The following is a 19,990-nucleotide window of genomic DNA, read 5'->3' as shown; positions in this document are numbered from 1 at the left end:
ATGGCAGTGGGAGGCAGTGGAGTTCACCCCCTGCCTGGCAGCAGTCAGTGAGTGGGAGCTTTTTTTTTATTTAAAGACTTGGGAGCTGGGACAGGGCAGGGCAGCCATGGTGGGGCTGGGGGAGCAGGCGGAGGTCAGGGGTGTTCAGAAGGCCTGGGGGATAGGGTCTGGCGGGGTTCCCCCCGCCATGGTCCTCTCCCCCCTTCTCTTCCACTTGCCAGCACAGAGTCTGGGTCTAGCTCCCTGCAGCAGTGAGTGGGGACTGCCCAAATCTCCAAAGCTCTCCAAATCTTTTCCAAATCTATTTGGACATGTTTGAATCTATTCAGACTTCTTTCTTGGTCTCCTGATTCAATTCAGATTTGGAGATTCAGCCACCGAATTGGGCCGAATCTCCTCCAAATCAAATCAGCACCCAAAGCTTTGCACAGCCCTAATGATTATTACCTTAACATTTGGGAAAAGCTATAGCTGCTGGTTGTGTCAGCTGCATTGTAACCCACAGCGCCCTGGTAAAATAACTGAAGAGGAAAATGCTAATCCAGTCTCTCAGAGCAGATCCAGAGAATATTGGTGTGAGAGGAAACTCCAATAAGTGTAAAAAGCTTCTGGGAGACTTCCCAGAAAGAGCTAATGTATCCTAGATTATAAGCCATCCGTCCAGCATATCTTTCAACAGTGTATCTTATGCTGCTTCATGACATGTTCTTATAATGCCTAAGTACGTCAAAGTGTCATTATTATGAGACTACTCCAGTAAGTAAATAGGTGTTAATAATTTAATGCATTTTAAATTCCCGAAGTAATAAATATCATGAATGCAATCTAAAAGCAAGTGGAGTTATTTTAGATTTATGTTAATATAACAGTGAGCAGAATTTGGCTTTCTATGGTTACTTAGCTTTTAAAAAATGAAGTGCACAACTTACAAACAAGTCCTCAGTCATAAAATGAAATGTAGAGGCTTGAACTAAGGTCAGGCATAAAATATTCAAATAAGAAATTTTTTTTCACTTCCACTTTGAATTAACTACTTGTGGCATGTTGAAGGTATATGAAAAAAGTATATTCTTTTTTAATTATACTAATTCTTGTATAACTCTGAAGTGGTGTCAGTGATGGTAAAGGTTCAGTCAGTTGAACACTAGCATGGTGTGCATGTGATGTTGTATACTAGGAATGACCAAAAAATGTCCTGTTTAATCATACAATACCATCTTCTACTATAGGAGGCTAATTAAAACAGAATTTAACTTTTATCCATAAAGGCATTTAATACTTGGGTAGCTCAGTGCACTAGGAGGGCATGTGAATGAATATTCTATTATAAATGCTGATTTTTCTATGATTAAAATGCTCATAATGAAAATTTGTACTAGTGATAATTTCAATACTAAGGCAAGAACCACTGAAAGACAGCTGCCCAAAAGCATGCTTACCTTTTGACTGTCTTTAGAATGCTGTTGTCTCTGGTGAAAAGATGATATAATTTGTTCTAGTCAAGCTTAATCTTGTGTGAGTTCTGAGCAAAAAATTTCCTCAGTGCATCACACTTTACTTCGAAAAGCATGAGCAAATTATGGGGAAAATATTTTTCTGTTTTTGTAATGTTTATCTGAGCTTAAAAATCTGTCTGTAGATGTTAAAAAACAGTTTAGATGTGTTCTAGTTATCCCATTGAGAATGTTGAGGGAATTGCTACTTATTATGAGATTCCATAGGCTAGGGACAGACCATCAAAAACCCTGAGCCTGAATTGATTCAGTTGTTGTAGGTTAGTCTAACTTGGCTAAGGTAAACCGGTTTGTAAATGTGCAGACATCCCCTGTGGTCTGAAGAAATGCAGGTACATGCCTGCAGTGGCTCAAGCTAGAATCTGGGGGGGCACTAGAGCAGCCCTCCTTTCCCCTGTACTATGCTGAGCTGAGGGGGGGCATGGCCAGGCCCTGGCAGGACACGCTGATTAGGTAGGGGTCCTGTGCCCCCTCACTGTTGATAACAGCATTGAGGTGCACAGCAGGGAGTTACACAGGGAGTTGTTAGTATTTATCAGCCCATCAAACAAAACAGGAAGGGACGTTACCAACTACCTGTTGATTAGCTCCAAAAAGCCTTAAGCCAACACTGTCCTGTCTGCCTTTGTCCTGTCTCCCACAGCACATACTGTAGCCAGATGTGGGCACACTGGGGGTGCTGTGGTATGCCAGATAATGCAGAGAGGTGTCTGTGTAAGGCAGAGAAGAGGGGGGAATCCCTGCTTAAACAGGGAGTGTTGGGAGGGGGATGGGAACAGGAGGAAGCCAGGGATAAGTCTGCAGTCTCTTTCTGAGCTCCAGCCAGGAAGTAGGGGGGAGGGGGCCAGCCCTCTTGGGCTGGAGCAAAGAGTAGAGCCCTGCCCAGGGCTGCAAAGCAACTGGGATGCTGAGGGACTATGTTTTATCTTAAACCAAGAAGGGGTCTGGGACAGACATTGCATAAACCAATTTGAGCCAAATCAGTTAAATCTGATACTGCATTCAACCAGGTTTATCTCAAATTGTTTTCAGCCATTTTCAAACTGGCTTATGTGCACTAAACATCTGTTCTGTTACAGGTTTAAATCAGTTTCTGATCACTTAAACTCATTTACATATAATATCTGTCCCTAGCCATAGTGAGGCCCATGTCCAATTACTAAGGAAAAGAGGGCCAGAGAGAGATTAGGGACCTGCAAGAAGAACCTAGTTTGCCTAATGTGGGGCAAGCTCCAGTGCCCTGTAAGAGCTGCTGTCAGGCTCCAGAGCCCCATTAAGAGCTGCAAGCAGTCTCAAGAGTGCTATAGGAGCTGATGGCACCCCAGAGACTCTGGGTTACAGGGCTGCTGCTCCTACCTCCATGACTGGGAGTGCTACCAAGCAGCACAGCCAGAAAGCTACGGGACTCCAGGACATTATCATTAGGCAACTAATTGGATAAAAACTGCAGCTGACCTGAGTCCCTGAAAAAAGCTCTGGCAGCCTATGGGGAAACAGGCAAATCAGGTAGATGAAGAGGAGGAGCCCAAAGGGCCTTATTATAATCCCTGATTCACTGATAGGGTCTCAGACTGGTCCTTGCCAGGCTCAGAGAAGGAGCCCTGCAGACCCTAGAGTGAGGAAAGTCCTGCAAGAGTTTCTATACCCATTTGTGTTGCTTTTTTGTTTCTATTGCTGTTTGAAGTCCACAATGTGGCTAGAGGGCTGGAGGGACACTAAGGGCACCTGGAGAAGGTGCTGTAGATTTTCCTGTAAGACTGCTAAAGACTATGAAATGCAGGAGAGAGGAGCCTGAACTCTGTGGGCCTATAACCTGACTGAGGACTGCAAGCTAACCCTCTAAAAAGGGGCCAGAGGATTGTGAAAAGGACCAAGTGAACCTAGAGACTTACAAGAAAGGGATGCCCAGAGATGCCCAGAAACTCTGTTGGTGGTGGTGAAGTCCAAGGACTCTGTAAAAGCTTTTTCAAAGCTTTAAACCAGTTGTTCTCAACCTTTTTAGTCTCAAGGCACTCTTGGATAAGCTCATGGCACCCCTAGGAAAATGCCAGCTGTTAGTTTTCACTCCTCTATTATTTTTCTGTAGAAAAAAAAATTTTTTTTTTCCATTGATAGAACTCAGAAAGACCACAACTATGGATTTCTACTTGCAATCTCTGGGTTTATCTTGTGAATCATCTTTGCATCTACCAGTACTAACATTATGCTGCACCCTGCAGTGCCCTTGAAAGGATTTCAGGACACCCTGGGGATTTCAAGACTCCCTGATTGAGAATCTCTGCTCTAAACTGTTGCTTGCCAAGGGAGGTGTGGGTATTTTAGGGCAAGACCAGTGGGAAGGCAATACATACAGCATAAGCATAGAGCGGATGTCCATAACCTGGAACAGCCATGCAGGCATACACAGACTTACCCAACACTAACTCTAAAAAGAGAGAGAGAGAGACAAAGAACTCCTCTGCAGTGAAAGGATCTCAGCTGACATGCGGTTAAAGAAGTAAAGCCTCCTATTCTTGTAACATCAAGGTGTAGCAGGCAAGCTTGGAGAGTGTGCCAGGTAGCCAGCAAGGTAAGCAGTCTGGGGCAACATGCCAAGGGTCAACAGACTGCCTGAGGCATGCCAGGATTGCTACAGATGCCAAAAAGGAAAAAAAAATGTAGTGACAAGTTAGTTGCATAATATGTTTTAAAATGCTTATTCTTATTTGTTTAGTCTTAATCTTCATGACTTGGCATGAGAACTCAGGGAACTTTTCACAGTTAATAGTTGTCATGTGTGTTCATCATTTATCAATATTAGCTGAACAATTCCATAAATTTATTTCAGTCTGTGGTTTTTCTGAAAAATAACCTATTTGTTTTTAGCTGCTGCTTTGAATATTTGCCATTTGTTCTCTGTATTGTCATATGGGTTACTTTTCTGTGACTATTTAAAAAAGGCTGCAGTGTATCATGACAGATGGAATCTGTCCCATAGTAGGATTAAACCCAAAGCATAGTAGAGAATAGGGACATGAAGCAGCAGAACTACCATTCCAGGAGGCACCATGGTGACATCTGAATCAAAATAGTTCTGTTTTTAGGTGATTGGTTTTTTGTTGAAAAGTTTAATATTTCCATGGAAACAGATGCCTGGCACAAAAATGTCATTTAATTAAAAATCCATTTTTCATTAAAAAGTCTAGGTAGAAAGTTTTTTAAACAGCCGCCACAAAAATGTTTCCATGTAGTCTTATTCATATAGATATTTGCTCACAAGCAGCCAGCTGTCCCAATAAAAATGAATTTGCACATTTATACATTGTAAACTTATTTGTAGAAGTGTGTGAATGTGTCTAAATTAGAAAGCAAATTAGAATTGGCAAATTAGGATTGTAAATAACTTTTCCCACTAATCCCTCAGCTATACTTAGGGTTTAATTAAAATTGTTCCTCTGCAGTTCCTTAGCTCAAGAGAAATTGTTTCCTTTATTTAATTAATTCACTTTTTATGTAATCATAAAATGTAGCTACACACTGCAAGAAAATCAACTCTGTAGGTTTGCTGGTTTTTTACACATTTGTTATACATATTTCTACCAAGACTCTGCCTCTCTTGCTCCTCTTACCCAGTAGCTCCAAGCAGCTCTTTAAAAAGGGCGATTAAGTGCTCTCTTGAATTGAGACCATTGTTTTGTTTACGCATGCCTCTAAGAATCAATCCTGTAAACCTTACCTGGGAAATAATACTGCAGCAAGTGTAGAGGGTGCTTATCACTTTGCAGAATAAGATGCATAGTTATTTTATATGAATATGTGTCTGCCTATTTGACAAATTAGCTGGACTTCAGTTTCAGTGAGATCTAAACAACTTAAAATTGCACATGCCTCAGACATTTTGTTAACTGGAGAGTCTGGTTGGCCAGTGCAGCTGCATAGGAATCAGTAATAAAGAAGAGTTTGTGCAGTAGTTCTTAAGCAAATTATTTTTTAAGTAAGATTATTTTTAAAGTATTTAAGTTGTTGTTTTTTTTAAAGAAATATAAGATTAGGGAATTGCATTACTACAACCCTGGGCCAGATGTTACTTTTTAAATGTTAATGTATTACACTAATTTTAGCTTGTTAAAAATGCATGCTAACCATAACCTTCAATGGATACAAAAGCTTTTCTTTAAAGGACCATATGTATTCTAACTTCTGTTCTTCCCAGCTCCTTAAGTAGAACATCTCTGAAGAGGAAGTGACATTAATTTATGTTCTCTTGTAAAACATTGTGCTATTGTGTTAAAGCCATGATTGTGTTTACAACTGCTTTAAATTTTAAACATTTCATTTTTGTGCAAGAAACTGAAATAAACTATGTAGATGATGTTATATTCCTCTGAACTGGCAATATTTTACTAAAGAAATGTATCAAATTATCAAATGGTATCCAGAAAAATATTCACATGAAGTCCTACTGTGGTCAAGCTTGGGGGTCAGCAGCCTACAGCATTGGGACCAAATATGACATGCCAAGATCAGCTTTGGCTTACAGGGGGTCATGTTAAATCAGCAATTTAAAGGTTGCATGTTGAAGTGGTTGTATTAACACAGCAATTTAAAGAGACTACATCAGGGTAGGCAACGTTTTTTGGCTGGAGTGCCAAAAACCCCACAATGTCAACCTTGGAAGGTGCCGGAGTGCCAGCATGTCAGAGTCTGGAGCAGCTGTTTGCAGTCTCCTGGCTGCAGCCAGCCCACGGAGCCCGGTCTGCTTGCAACAGAGCTTGCAGCCTCCCAGCTTCCTGCTGGGAGTAGTCTGGGCTCCGTGGCTGGCAGCGGGTGCTTAGAGCTCGGGGTGGTGGTGGCGTGCCGAGCAACGTGGCCTTGCGTGCCATGCTCGGCACGTGTGCTGGGGGTTGCTGACCCCTGGACTACATTAAAGCAACCACTTGAAGCCTCCTTACCTGTGCCCTTGCTGTGAAATTTGTCATTCTTCGTTGGTATTAGCTATAGGTGTTGGTGGTACCTGGTAAGCAGAGGGCACAGAACAGGGAGGGGATTGGAGCAGGGGACAGGGGGTGGGGGATTGGCAGCCCATGGCATCATCCAGAGTACAAGTGCCTGGCGTGCTACTCTCTTGCCCAAATGACTCAATCTTCAGTAGAAGAAAGGATACATCTTGTATCTTCAAACTTTGTGAAAAAAATGTTCCTCAGTACAGTAACTACTAGGGAATAGCAACATCTCCTTGCTCCAAGGCAGTGGTGCTCAACCTATGAGAGCTTGTAGAACTTGACCTCTAGCTCGTGCAGGGTCCCATGGGCCTACTCCCATGCGCCTGATCATGCCAGCATGTGGGGTTACCTCACAACTGGGCCCGGTGCATGGGATGAGGCTGGCATGTGCAGTCACATCTACAGACTAATATGGGATCCAGCCTGCAGACCAACCCCCGCACTACTCCTCAGTGCTGGATAGGTTGCGTTCCACTGCTTTAAAACATAGGTACATTTAAGGAAACAGTATTTCTCATATTTAAACTGGCAAATGAATAAACCAGACTAAAATTGCTGTTTCTTTAAAGATTTCTTCCAGTTTATAAATTCTAACCAGAATAGAAATGCTTAGAAATATATTACTCAGTTTCAGGCTGTGGACAGTTGAAAAAAGTATAGTATTCAAAGGGGATGGAAGACTGAGGACACACATCATGGTAACTGTTTCTTGTGTGTCCTCTTTATCCTACACTAAGATGAATCCAAAATGTTGCAATTTAGTAGTTGTTTCATTCAGGGAGACATGGTTCTGGCTTAGCTGTCACTTTCCGCATAAAAGAGGCGATGCAGGTACTATGCATCAACTGATCTATAGTAAGGGATAAATCCTTTTTCACTTGACATGCCTCAGTGGCGCTTACACAGCTACATAACTGCAGTTTTTGGCACTTTACACTTAGTTTGAGAAGGATAGCCTAAGCCCTTTTATATCAGCGAGGAAAAAACTTCCATAATCTCTCTGCTTCTTTTCCAGTAAATATAAATGCAGGATGAAGTGGGTCAGTTTTAAGAGGAGAGTTGAAGAGGGAGCTGGTTAATGCCTGACCTCTGGGCTGGTCATTAGAGCACATTGCTGGGAAGCAGAAGTTGCAGGGTCAAGCCCACTCTTGGTGAGAGGAATCTAGAATCAAGGTCTCTTGCTCCCTGGGCATGTGTCTTAACAATCACTATGCTGATAGGCTAAAACAGGGGTGCTCAACCTCCAGCCTGCTGGCCACATATGCTGCTCATGGAGCCATGGCATCCATCCTGCAGGACTCCCCAAGGTGGGAAAATTTGCTGGGGGTGGGGGCAGAAGCAGTAGCAATACTGCCACTCTCCCTTGCTTCTAAATTCCCACGTCCCCCATAGCTGGGTTGGAGCTGGGCCATGCCTCCTCTCCCCAGCACAACAGATTACAGCTGGGCCCCACTTTCTCCCATCAACAGGGCTGGGTTGGGGATGGCCTGCCTCTGTCCCCGGCCCCCTCTGTGTGGCCTGATTGGGACCGCAGCAAACCCTCCCTGGGCCTTGAGTTAGGACAACATGCCAGCTCTGCACCACAGATGGTCAGTGTATTTCCCATCAGGCATGCAAGGTAGAAATATTGACCACCACTGGGCTAAAAGATGGAAGAAGCAGAAACCAGAACTGTGTATGTGAAAAAATTGTAGTTACATAGCTACATGTGCACCATTTAGGCACATAAAGCGAAAGAGGATTTAGCCCTAAATCTCCCATCCTCCTTTTACCTCAATATAATTGCTTCATCTGTAGCCATAGTTTGACTTCTGTTACCAGTTTTAACTCTGCAATAAGCACTCCAGTCTACTTTTAACTTATACATATGAAAATTAGGTAGTAAAAATACTTACAAAGCATTGCAAAGCAGGTTATTGAAATTAAAATGAGGCCATATTGTCCCTGGTGTTTGCCAGGAAAATGAAAGTTAGTCATGCATGCGGCTCCATTCTGTAGAAGGACCAGGGATAATGGGAAGTGTGTATCCTTGGAGGAACTTAAGGACTACTTAATCACCAAATGCCCTGGGATAAAGGATATGAGAAGACATGGAATAGACTGGTGAGGTAGGGAATCAGACTGTTTCCTGATGTAAGCATTACCCATCTGTTGCAGGAGAGTACATAATGGCCAGGCTGCCATTATGTCAGTGGAAGTGAACTTAATTTTGATTTGGTGTGTATTTCTACTGAAGAGAAAGGACCATTTACTAGAAATTGCAATACGTGCTTGTTTACAGTACACACTAGCCCCACTGATATCACAAACATGCTGGGAGAAGTGACAATTTTGAAGAGATTTGAAAGAAGTAGGGCAAAACAGGTTTGCCCGTAGGGCCAGGAAGAATATTCTGTACTTTGCCATATGTATGTTACCAGAGTAAACAGCATAGGTTATGATTTAATTAGAACTGAAATCCAAGCTAAGGACTTTTCTAGACCTGCTGCTTATACTAGTTTAACTAAACTGTTTTTAAATCAGTGTAATAAAACAGATACAAGTATGTTAATAGAAGTTCGTATTTCTGTTTTACATTGATTCAGCTCAATGTAAAACAGCTGTAGAAGTAGGGCTAAGTTAAAAAAAACAAAACAAAACCCTACTTTTAAACTGAAATTCATGTGGTTGTTTATGTACTTGCTTTAGTTTAGCTAAGCTGGTTTAGAAACATTTTAGGAAGTTTAGGGTTTTGAAGTTATGAAGAAGTAGTGTGCAAGTGTGTATGCCCAAAGGTATGTACTTTGATAAGTGAATCTGCAATACAGCTCACCCTTGTCATGACATCATCCTGCATTATATGAATGAATGATTTCCTAAGAGTGACCCTATGTAAAACCCCCCCTGTAAACACTTTTTTGGCTGTAGAGTTATTTTTACCAAAGCTCTAATGTATGAGGGGAGCAGTTGAGCACAGCTCTGTCTCCTGTGGAGAAATAGTTATTGCAAAAGAGGACTTGGATAAGAGGCCAAAAATGTTGAAGTATTAAGTTATTTAAAGAAAATATTAAATGATCAGAAATTACCCAGGTCTGGCATAAGCCCAAAAAAGGTAGAAGGAAGAGGAAGAAAATCCATGTATACCTTTTCTTATTCCCTTTAAAAAAATGCCAAGATGGTTTATGGTTTGTTTTTTCCAGGTCCGCACCAGTGTCCTGTCTGAACACAAGGAGCCAAGAACAGATGCTGGGGTGAGCATTTTGTGTTCAATTTCACTTTGTGTTGACAGCTTAACTGCTACCCTTCACCCCCTCCTCAGCTCTCCTCAGACGAGAGACACCCTGCAACTTTAAAATACATGTAATGCTCCTACATGGTCATCAGGTTATTAGGAGCTAACAGACTCAGTTTGTATTGGAAGGTAGGGTAGCTTTTTAGAGGTTCTTGACAGTAATAATAGACTTGATAAGTGATTGCTTTGAGTGCATTTATTCCTTGACTCCTGAAAATCCTTCTTATAAAGTTAATCTCAGTCCATTGAGGCCTTCTAGAATACCGCTATTATCATATAACTAACTGGGTTAGGTATGGAATTTGGGATCACGCTTATCTGAATAAACATGGGCTTTAGTTTTCAGGGGGTGCATCTACACATGCCATTAATGTGAAGCAATAGACCTTGGAGTTTATTGCTCTTGGACATGCCGTTTGAGTATGTGCCCGGAGCCATAGCATGTTGAGCTGGGTTGGAGCAGCCCCTGCTGGCAGAGGGCCCCAGAGGCCTGTGCCAGACCAGGGCTGCTGCCCCCTGCACCCCACCCCACCCCACCGCACACACACATACACAGCTCAATGTGTTGTGATGGGGCTGGCTGGGGCATGAGGGTGCTCCAATGTGGGGCTTGCCAGCAGGCATCCCCCTCACTGAAACAGCCCTGTCAGCATCTACACGTGTGTAGATGCACAATAAAGAACACCACCATAGGATAGCACTTGTGTTTATAAGTATACCTGCAGCAAAATTAAATAGCTTACTGCAGTCTAATGGGGTGCATGTGTAGATGCATGACTTCTACTGTGGAGCTGATTAGTTCACTCCGCAGTAAATGTCTCATGTAGATGCTCCCAGCATGAAGCAGAGGGTAAATTTACCACTGCTATAACAGTTATTTTTGTTGTGTTACTAAGTAATTTTGATGATCTATCTAAAGCCCATGGCTGTGCCGTACTTTTAAAAAGGGGCCTACTTTTAGGGCGGAATTGGGATAGTGCTTCTGTGTCAGGGCTTGATAAACAAATAAAACTGAAATGCCATCGGTTTGAGAAGTGGAAACCTTGTTATGTAAGAACCCGGAGGCTCCCCTGGTTGCATTTTGAAAAACCTGGAGTCGCTTTTTTCCATAGTGGAAGCATCTGCACTATTTATTGATTGATTTATTTGATTTGCCCTTCTCCAAAAAGGCTCGTGGTAGCTTACAATAAAAACAAGATAAAATATAAAAACAGATAAAATATTAAAGTAATAAGTAATAAAGCAATTCCCCAAACAGTACCTTAGACCTTAACTCTACTTGCAGTAACATAATATGGGCTAGGTGAGGAGGGCATGTTTCCCAGGCACTGCCTAAGGGGGAGGTGGATGCCTTACTTCTGCTTCCTGCTCAGCTTGTACTTCCCAACTACAGGAAGCAGCAGGTTCAGGAAGTGTGGGTCACAGAGGGGAAAGTGTTCCAGAAGTCATAGTTTTATAGGGCAGCAGGGGAGTTTGCTTTTGGGTTGGGGACAAACATTCAAAAAGCCTGAGCCTGAATTGATTCAGTCTTTGAAGGTTAGTCTAACCTGGCTAGGCTAAACCATATTTATAACCAGACAGACATCCCAGAAATGCAAGCACATGCCTGCAGTGGCTCAGGCTAAAAGCCGGGGGCGCAGGAGGGAGCGCTATTGCAACCCTCCCTTCCCTTGCACAACACTGAGCTGAGGCGGGGCATGGCCAGCCCCCTGCAGAATGCTCTGATTAGCCCAGATGGGAATTGATAACAGTGTTTATCACCACATTAAGAAAACAGAGGGACATTACCAGCTACCTGTTGATTTTGCCTGTTGATTCAGCACTGACTGTAGCCAGCATGTGGTCTGCTATCTGTTACACAGACACCTCTCTGTAAGGCAAAGGGGAGGGGAGAATTCCTGCTTAGGAGGGAGTGGTGAGGGGGAGGTGGGGAGCAGCCCACAGTCTGCAGCTGAAGCCAGGGAGCAGAGGGCCCCACCCAGCCCAGAGAGCATGCCAGGATGCTAAGGAAGTCTGATTTATCTAAAAACAGCAAGGGGTTTGAAACAGAATGCATAAACTGGTTTGACCCAAATTAGTTAATTCTGATACTATATTCAACCAGATTTATCTCAAACCAGTTTCAGCTATTTTTAAACTGATTTATGTGCACTGAACTTCTGTTCCGTTACAGGTTTAAATCAGTCTCTGATCACTTACGCCGGTTTGTGTGTAATGTTTGTCTCTAGACCTTGTAGTAAGGGACAATTGACCTCATTTTTTGCCAACCAAATTCAGCAAATTTTTCCCTCCCAGCATGGACTTCAGTGCCAAAAAATGGAGTGAAAGTTTCTACCCAGCAGCAGCCAACTCCACTGCTTCTCTAAAGAACTACCTATCCCAGAATGTTTTGCACTCTATGATACATTTCCTGTGCCTGTTGCTTGTAGCTACTCTGCATGCTGCCTTGTGGGGAGGGCTGAAAGAGGTTTACCCTCTAGGCTTTTGCCCACCTAATAAAACCCCGGACAAGTAGAGTTTTATTACGATTCCTAAAGATGTCCAGACTCAGGCTGTGGCAGGCCTCAAGAGGGAGGAAGCTGAAGGTGACTATGGGGGATGAGCTTCCGTGTATTGTCTCTGAATGAACTTGGGGCACAACTGGAAATTGCAGGAGGTTGCTCTCAGCTTACCTTTGGGATTGTGATGAAACACAGAGGAGGCAGTTCCTTAGTTACGTAGGGCACAAGTCATTTAAGGCTTTCTGTAAAACTTGCCTAAAATTTAGAGATGGGGCACCAATTAAATTTTAAAAGGGCAAATGATTTATTTAGTGATATATAATTTTGTGATATCTGAGTAATAGTTCTGCGGTGGCAACTTATATTGAGTTGGGATAAGAGTGTCCCACTTAGTGTTACCTTCCATTGTATGACCTTGACAACCTTTAGTATAAAACATTTCTCTTCCTAGTGAAGGTCAAGACAAAAGCTGGGACAGGCAGAAGACTTTGGGACTAGAAAATAATGGGTTGGGTTTGTTTGTTTTTTTGGGGGGGGGCCCCCTCCATCCCCCCTTCCCCTCCCCACCCCCCGCTCCCCACAATGCAAAAATAGTGTTTTGGAATTTGGAAAATAATACTATTTTTGGCCTGTGTTCTCTGAGCTTGGAGAAGTTAAGCTAATTCCCAAAGGCCTTTTAGACCTGTAATAGCAAAGGGTCTTGGCTTAAAAGAGCTGCCACAGATGCCCAGATTTTCTTCTTTGCTATATCATTTCATCACTATACATTTGCTTTATAGTAATACCTAGATCCCAACTGAGCTCAAAGTCCTGTTGTAAACCCTGTGTAAGATAAAAGAAAGCGAGTTAGATAGTGCTTATCACGGAAAGCTAAATTATATGCAAAAATCATGTTAAAGGATTGATAACATTTCAAAGTCAAGTGTACACAGATTGGGAAATGTCCAAAGAGACTTTGTTTGTGTGCACTTTGTGATACCGTCTATGTCTTTAATTCTAAAACTGTTTTGCTTTCACAGTGTTATAGCTAATTGGAGTTAGGTATCTAGTCTTGGACATTATGACATGGACTGGCTACTTTGAGGTGAAAGGTACTTGTATCCTGTCCCACTAGGACTGTACGTACACGCACACGCACACCCCCCCCCATACTTCCTTGCATACAACATGCATGTTTTCTCTAAAAAAAAATCAGCCCCCAAAATTAGGGTGCGCATATTAAACAGGGAAACTGATTTTCTGGCTGGAATGGAAGCACCCTACTTTCATTCCTGCTGCATAGCACAGCAGTTGGTGCATTACTATTCAGCAGCTGAGGGAGTCAGTTACTTAATGACTCATTGTTCTTTACTCCAGGGGAATTAACAGTCCTTTCTCCTTTTTAAGGGCTTGATGTTTCACTGATTGAGCTAATCTTTCTTAGGAGAGTTTTGCTCTCTACTGGTTGCTTCTCGTCTCTCTGCTATTATTTCACAATCTTGGAGACACTTTAGTTCTTTTCAGCCATGGAGACCAGATTCCAGCAACAGCTGAGTTTCAGCCTCACTTAAGCAGGAAATGCAGGGGGACCCATCCGAAGACTATCTCTCTGTTTGCCTTGAGAGAGGCATGACATGTAGCAATGTAGGTCAAGAAAAGCTTAGAAAAAATGAGCAGGGTGAGTGGATTTCCCTTTAAATGTTCTAGAAAGTAATTGGTCCAGTCAAGTGTGGGAAAAACAAAGAAAACAAATGTTCATGTGTTTGGCTATAAACTAGGCAGATACAGTATTTCTATTAATAACTTGTATTGAGCTGCACAGAAAAATACACCAACTCCGACAAGCAAATACATTCATATCTGGCGTGCAGAGATGATAGAGTACAAGGGACTGAGGAATTACTGTAACATAGGTAAAAACCTGAAAATTTAACATTTCCTGTATTACAGAAATCACTTGCAAAGGGGAACTCCTTCTCCATGCCGAATGAAAATTTTCCTGCGGCTCTACTTTTCATGGCCTGTATGTGGCAGGTTGTTAGACTGTTTGTTTTTAATGAAAAAGAATGGGTTCCTGTCTGTAAAAATGGAGCTTAACAGCTTATTGATAATCATGTCAGTGATGTATGAAAGCATTCTGCAAGATAATACCTCAAGGCAGTGGGCTTCATTTTAATATTTCTCTCTTGCTGCGAGAGACAGATTTGCAGGCATAGGGCTAAAAGTAAAATGATTAAAACTTCAGGAATTAATAAAGATGTCCTTTCTTTTTTTTTCTCCCCCATTTATAGCGAAGTTTCCTGGGCTGCACTACTTTCAAAGTAGGGGACTTGGTCAAATCAAAGGAGCAGCAGTTGACCCTTAGCCTGAGGTAGGTCTTTTTGTCTATTGTAAACCATTTCAAATTAATAACCCATGACATTTAATGATTGCTGCTTGACTGTGTTTGAAACTCAAAATTACTTCAGGTGTACTAGATGTCAACTTCAGGTGCTTCTCTTTCTAGTATGCACAAAGCCAAAGTGAAATAGCAATTATTGAAGTCAGAGCTTTCCAAGTGTCAGGTTAGAAAAGGTTACTAGCTCTTTTGATATGATCTCCTGCGGAAAAATCCCAGAGCAGTTGAATTGAGAAGAGTCCTTTCAGAGATGCCTTCAGCAAGGAATATAGATGTTATTCACACTTATTAAATAAGTTGTTATATTTTGTAAAATTTAAATGTTAACACAGTAAAGTTATTAGGACTTGAATGTTTAAGAGTTTATATATTTTAGACCCAATTTACCCCTACCTTGCATCTTTTATGATAACTGTTTAAAGTGAATATTAAATGTTGCGAATTGGAATAACAGCCCTGAACTGTGCAGAAGCATGTGTGACTAGACAAGCCACAGGGTTATGGAGAACAGGTCTGGTGTTTGTTAGATGTAGCACTATGTAATCAGGAATAAAAGGATGGAGTGGATAAGCTTGTGGTTAAAGCAGCAAGCTTGGAATCATGAGGACTCATTCTCCCCTCTGAGGCAGACTTGCCTGAGCTTAGGCAAATCGGAGCATGACCCAAAGTCTTTTGAAGGCAATAGAAAAACTTGTAGGGCCTGATTTTTTACAAAAGTTGAGAGCACTTTTGAAAGCAGCTTCCATTGACTTCATCTTGAATTTCAGGTGCTTAATGTCCTGCAGGTTGAACATTTGTGGTCTCTGTTCAGTTTTGATATTGTAAACTACAAATTAATATTTCTTTAACTCCCATTGGTAAGGTGAATTCACTAACATCCGTGAAGCATTCAGTCATTCTGGTAAATGAGGGCCATATAGCACTTGAATATTTAGCAGATCACTCATTCAGACTTTGAGCCCTGTATTCAGAGTTTGTTTTCAATAGAGCCTCTTGAACCTTCCTTCTGCTTCCCAGTTGGGAGCTAAAAAGTTATATAAAACTATACAGATGGACTAAGAGGCTGTCTAAAGCTAAATTCCACAGGGAATATAATATATACATACACTGTGTCTTGGCTGTTAGTCCAGACCCAAATCCATTCAGCACAAATGCAGTGGTTTCATTTTGTCCAGGGCCATCAACATTCTTTGGAAAGGGGGACAAATTTTCATGCTCTTGCACCTGCATTTGTATTTAAAGTAATAAGAGTTGCCTATGTATAGGGGGGCAGCCTGGGCGGGAAAGGTGGAAAGAATATACTCCTCAATATATATACATATATACGTGGGTGACTGCTGCCTCCTGAGTCTGGGGGGTGCACCTGCAGAAGCCACTGGCAGTGTCGATGGGCACGGGGCTGGCGAGCACACACAGAAGCCACCAGTGGTGGCAATGGCAGGGACAGCCCTGTCGTGGGGGACACTCCCTCCCCCCCAAGTCGACTATGCATATGTATATACCAATCTATATTGGTAAGTAAGTAAATAAAGAACCTTGGCTTTATTTTATCTTATTATATAACATTCTTTTATAACATAGTATTTTATATAGTAGATGTCACAAACCTCAGGGCCTTGAGTTTTAAAGTGGGTTAGCCTGGAATGTCAGTTTCCTGGAAAATCACTTCCAGAGGCAACCAGCAAGGAGACATAACAGCAAAAGGATTTGTTATGCAAGAGAAAAGAATTATACAGATGAAACTGAGCATAGGTTTGAAGACAGAAGAACAAGACAAGTAAAGCTTCTTTTCATCTCATTTGGCTACACCCTAGACTTCCTGAGAGTCCTGCCAGAATTTTTAAGAGATCAGCCTTGCAGCTGATGCTACCAGCCCCGGCTCCTAGGGTCTTGGACCTTACTCCAGCCAGGGAAAGACAAAGCATATCCCGCAGATCATTTCCTAAACGACTCCAAGTCAACCCCCAAGTCAACCTTCTCATGAGTCATCAGAATCCTCCAAAATTTTTGGCCTCCCTGAGATACCTGGAATTCCTCTGGCCAATGAACCAATTGTCTCTGTAACAGGACCAGACCCCAGGGGCAGTCATGATGCAGTGCGACTCCTGTTGGGCTCCAGCTCTGGATACCCCCATCTTTTGCCTTCTCATAGCCTGCTACACCTTCTTAGTTGGCAGCTAGTTTACAAGCAGTTAGCCTGTGTATTAGCAATCAGCCAGCCCACGGCCAGCTCAGTTTGCTGCAACTCATCTTAAAATAATAGGATCCCTTTGGCTTCCTAGTACAGTCTTAGATGCCTTTTCTGTAGAGGAGTTGATTTCCTCATTACAGGGAGAAAGTGCCTTGAGTATCCAACCCAATAATACCTCCTTCTGCCTGTGTCTAGGAATAGCAGTTCTTTTTGCCCTAGTGTCACAACAGCAAGAGAGATTTAGCAGTTCTGTCCACTCCCTTTCCTTAGCTAAAACGTGCCCCAAAATCTCAAAGCATAACATATACAGGGAAAAAGCAACATAAATGGATGCATCATAATGTGGGCTTTCAAATAAGACTATACATGCCACATCAGTGAAATAAATGCAAGAAAACAGTCATGCCACCCCATGAAACCCTGGACCAAAGGTGGAGGTCATGACAGTAAACTGCTTTTTTTTTATAAAATATGTACTGATCAGACTCTTGTATGCAGAACTTGCAGTTAGGATAAGTTTAGGTAAATACCCATGTATCAAATCAACCTCCCCTAGTCCTGATGTGAGATTAGAGTGTAAACTGAAGGTGTTGTGCAGAGGCTGTAGAAATTCAGATATTCAGATTGTAAACTGTTTGTGACTGGGGCGTTGTCTATCTCTGTGCCTAACTAATGACACCTGAGTCTGATGTAGGTCTCTGGCAGGTATCGTAATATCATACCATTGAACTGACAATACCAGGAAGTTTGCAAAAAGTGTTCAGAAGTTTAGATAAGCTGTAATAATTATGCAAAAGATTCCTGCTTGGCTAGAATTGAACCTTTGAACCCATGTTCATTACTTTATTATTAGTCTTGTGTTTGTGGTATCTGTTTTTGTACATACAATATTTCAAATAATTCCAGTCAAACTCCAGACACATGAAATTGTAGTCATTGTTGGGTGGAAATTTAAAAAAATATTTTCCAAAACATTATTAATATTGAATTATTTATCTTAGACTTAGTTTCACAGATGTGATCTGCTCCCTTTATGTTGCCAGGCAGCACAAAAGAAGTAGAAATTATGCCCACACCTCCTCAGTGACAGTACAGCCAATGGAATGAACTCTAATGCATGGAGTATGTTCACCTTTTATTAGCACCCCCTGCTCAGGTAGAACTGAAAATTAAACAATATAAAGATGGACTTTGAAAGAATGGTCTTCTGTCATCTGAAACACTGTAAGTAGGGTTCTTTTTCTCTGTGATATAGAGGCAGTAGTGAGAGGTTGGGAAAAGCAGTGATTTTGTTCTTGTTGAAGTTCCATTCTTCCCCAAAGCTTGCCTTCCCCTCCCCTCTCCCCAACACCACTTCCTTCTCTACTTGTCAGTGGCTAGGATACAAGCTAAAGATCCGTATTCCTGAGAGATTCATAGGATTTTTGATTTATCTCTTTATTTTGGGTTGCCATTTTTATTTTCTTTTATTTTTTGTACTGCAGCCCTTAACATTTAAAGCCTTAGGAAAAAAATTCTGGCCTCTCAACCAAATGAATGTTTAAGAGGATAGGTGTGTCTGCATGTAGTTCTCTAAGCCGGAATAGGTCAGTTTGAAAAATTGCCTTTATTTCAGCAGTGTACAAAACCATTATCTACAGAAAAAGCTTAATCGCTTAGATATTTGCGTTACAGAAGTTTCCAGTCTGAAGGGGTAACTCCCCTTGGTAGATTCAGATATTCCACTTTGCCAAGGATACTGCAGTGCAGTTTTTCAAAATTTAGTGGTTTTTTTTCATAGGGTGTTTGTGACGTACCAAATGTGGACTGGGAAATAAAATTCTTGTTCTATGTAACAGTCTGAATGTTAGCTGAATATTCACTGGAAAATATATGCTGACAGGAGATTCAATCTAACTATCCCTGGATTGCTGTCAGAAAACCTCATTATGGAGCACTTATCACAGATTCAGTAATCAAGACTGATTTAATTCATCAATTTCAATTGCAAGGTCTTCAAAAAGTGCCAGTGTCTTGCTGTATATTTGTACCATGCATAGCACACTGTGGCTAGGTACAGACATTCAAAAGCCTGAAGTGGAACCAATCCAAGTTACGCGGTTTTCTGTAAGCAGCATAGTTTAGATCAGTAATGAACAAAACACTCATATTGACCCCTCAGTGTGGGAGGCAAATCTTAGCCTGGGTTCTGCCATTTTTAAACCAGTCTGTGTGTTGAACTTCTGCTCTGTTATGGGCATAGACTGGTTTTGTGTGCCCAACTTCTGTTCTGTTACAGGTATGGACTCGTTTCTGATTACTTATATTGGTAAAAGTGTAATGTCTTTACCTGGCCTGTGTTTCAGCATTTCCTGGGACCTTTGTCCTTTTGTAATTACTAACCCAAATAGTAACCTTTTTCTGTCACTGAATTTCTAGTAACATCCAGTAAGGACCTTACCATGCCTTATTCTCTGTAAGGTCCTTTCAGTTCAGGTGTGTTATATCCATTATTCCAGAGTTATTCTGGGGTATTAATGGCATCATAGGCTTGCACTTTATTACCACTTGTATTCAGTGATGTTATCCTGGGAGGTGGCCATACAGGTGCACATATATTATTTCCATATTGAATTATGATAGTGTGCTTCTCATTGGGCTAAACAGTGGTAGAAGTGCTGCCAAAAGGGTGGTGCTCTTCTGGGTATGCCTTGTGAGTTCCACTGGATTCCTCAGAACTGTCTTTTCTGGGGAATATGGGTTCATTTCCTTGAGTTGGGCTGCTTCTTGACTAGAAAAAAGAATGCCCTGAGTGGAGTTATCAAAGTGCCTGGAATCATGGCAACAAACTAGATCATCTCTGGCAACAAAATAGATCATCTCTACACATACTACATCACCATGGTGACATGCTATGGCAATGAGCTACTTGGCTGTATCATACCACAGCTGCTAAAAATAACCATGTACTGCCAGAACAGCGCAGTAACAGCTGTTACTGCATCGTCATTTAGTACTTCCAAAACCAAGTACTAAATGACAGTGCAGTAACAACTGCACCGTGGGGAGCATGTCTAGATGCACCCTCTGAGTAGGTTGTAAAGAATTTTAAAAAACGTCAGATCTACTCCTTTCTGACATGCTGTGATGAACAATAAATGATTTAACAAGTTCA

The 19,990-nt window shown here is 41.8% G+C and overlaps 1 protein-coding gene across 3 annotated transcripts in view; it reads left to right on the top strand.

Moving 5' to 3' along the window:
- INPP4B (inositol polyphosphate-4-phosphatase type II B) overlaps positions 1 to 19,990 on the top strand; it is a 385,552-nt gene that overhangs the window by 148,855 nt on the left and 216,707 nt on the right. For all 3 annotated transcript variants that reach the window (XM_019534402.1, XM_019534401.1, XM_019534403.1), the window contains exons 6-7: positions 9,676 to 9,726; positions 14,539 to 14,618. In XM_019534402.1, coding sequence (XP_019389947.1) covers positions 9,676 to 9,726; positions 14,539 to 14,618 — 131 coding nt within the window. The remainder of the gene's footprint in view (positions 1 to 9,675; positions 9,727 to 14,538; positions 14,619 to 19,990) is intronic.

The sequence above is a fragment of the Crocodylus porosus genome, unplaced genomic scaffold (assembly GCF_001723895.1).
Source record: "Crocodylus porosus isolate Cpor-Errol unplaced genomic scaffold, CroPor_comp1, whole genome shotgun sequence".
NCBI classification, from domain to species: domain Eukaryota; kingdom Metazoa; phylum Chordata; order Crocodylia; family Crocodylidae; genus Crocodylus; species Crocodylus porosus.
Note: the sequence above shows the minus strand (reverse complement) of the source record. Positions and strands in the feature narration are given on the sequence as shown.